Source organism: Notothenia coriiceps, unplaced genomic scaffold, assembly GCF_000735185.1.
Source record: "Notothenia coriiceps isolate Sejong01 unplaced genomic scaffold, NC01 NC01_scaffold00008051, whole genome shotgun sequence".
Lineage (NCBI taxonomy): Eukaryota > Metazoa > Chordata > Actinopteri > Perciformes > Nototheniidae > Notothenia > Notothenia coriiceps.
Genome location: NW_011340752.1, coordinates 162827 through 164469, shown reverse-complemented (window position 1 = coordinate 164469; position 1643 = coordinate 162827). Strand labels below are relative to the sequence as shown.

The window sequence follows — 1643 nt, the reverse complement described above, 5'->3', positions numbered from 1 at the left end:
CGAGTCATCCTCTCATCGGTCTATTCATCATCTTTTTGTGTCAGCTGCACGTTGACAGGAAGTGTCGCTCATTTGTCGTGTGTGTGTGTTTAATGCTCTGAGCAGGTCTGCCTGTTGGACTCCTATAGTTCAATGTCTCTAAGAGAGCGGGGGGACAAAAGGGGGAGCATGGACAAAGCAGGCTTTTCTTTCTGTGTTTACATAAGTAGCATATTTCTGGTAGTGGATAAACTTGTTCAGCCTGTGAGTACAATAGCCTCTTGTTTATAGGTCCTATTCATAGTTAGGTTATTTCCTGTTATTTCTATCAAAAATATTTAAAAAAAATGTTGGGTGATACTCTTAAACGATTTCTGCTAATGTGTGTTCGTTAAATGCGATCCTGCTCACAATTAGCTTAGCATAAAGACTCGAAGTAGGTGGAGCTAGCCAGGTAAAAAGATGAAAGGTCAGCACCTCTTGTGGTGCATTCATACAGTATGCTCCTTAGATTGTTCGATCTACCGAGTTAGAACGTCGTTTTTCTAACTTCAGTGTGTTAAGATTTTGAAAGCATAATGAACGTGAAACATAATAGATGCTACAAAAAGATGTGTTCTCAATTCTGGCTAGCTTTAAAAATGTGTTTTTTTTACCTAAAATCACCACTGTTATCAGAGTTAATGCTGATGACCAAGTTTTGTAACTACAATAGATCACCCATTGCGAACAGCAAATAATGGTAACAACCTTATAACATATTACAAATGACATTAGAAAATGATACGCATTACCAACAAATCCAATATATAGTGTCACCCGCCATGTTTTTAGCTAATGTAAAAAAGTTAGTGGACAAATCGTAAGAAAGTCATTACTCAGTGTCGACCAAGATATATATTCCAGCATATAACATACTCCTTTTTTCGTGTGGTTACATTTTTAGATTTGAGATTTAGAGGTGCTGGTAAATGCTCATCTTTGGACAGAGCCCCGCTGATCTGAGTCTTCATGCTAAGCTAAGCTAACTAGATGCTAGCTTCAGTTGAATGGACAGACAAAGCAAATAATGGGTGTTTCCCAAATGCCAAAAGGACCATCACATCTTCATGTACTTCTTCACTTAAATCAAACTGTTCTTTTTTTTGCAGTTTTCACACAATTTCACTTAATTTCAACTTCATACATTGTCATCCTACAGGAGAATGTGTCATAAATGAGGGAGTTAAACATTGTGTAGGGGAAATGTTCTCTGTTTGTGCATGCTCAGGTACACAAGTACACCCATGCAATACAATGTGGGTGGAGTGACACTGGTACATACGATGGACAGGGAAGCTCCTCCGTTTTTAGCATCCCTGACAATCTGTGTAGGGTGTGGTGTCCCCCCCCCCTCCCTAAACCACACACACCCTCCCTTGATTTGATTGGCTGTGCATCTCTGTCCCACTGCAGCATGGGTGTCAGGGTGATGGACACTACTTGGGTGGCGCGCAGGGGCTCGTCTTCTTCGCGTAAATGCTCGTCCACGCCGCCGAGCGTGCACCTCCCCGTCGCCCCCACTGACGCTCTCACCCCCGAGCAGCCTGCTGGGGATTTCTCTGCCTCCCCCTCCCCCACCCCTCCTCCCACTAACAGCGATCGAGCCAGGTAAGGCTTTCGTG

The 1643-nt window shown here is 42.8% G+C and overlaps 1 protein-coding gene across 4 annotated transcripts in view; it reads left to right on the top strand.

The window, feature by feature from the left end:
* LOC104944428 (rho GTPase-activating protein 44-like) overlaps nt 1-1643 on the top strand; it is a 76524-nt gene that overhangs the window by 63232 nt on the left and 11649 nt on the right. For 2 of the 4 annotated variants that reach the window (XM_010769955.1, XM_010769956.1), the window contains exon 18: nt 1435-1629. The exons of the other annotated variants lie outside the window; for them this stretch is intronic. In XM_010769955.1, coding sequence (XP_010768257.1) covers nt 1435-1629 — 195 coding nt within the window. The remainder of the gene's footprint in view (nt 1-1434; nt 1630-1643) is intronic. 4 annotated transcript variants of the gene reach the window in all.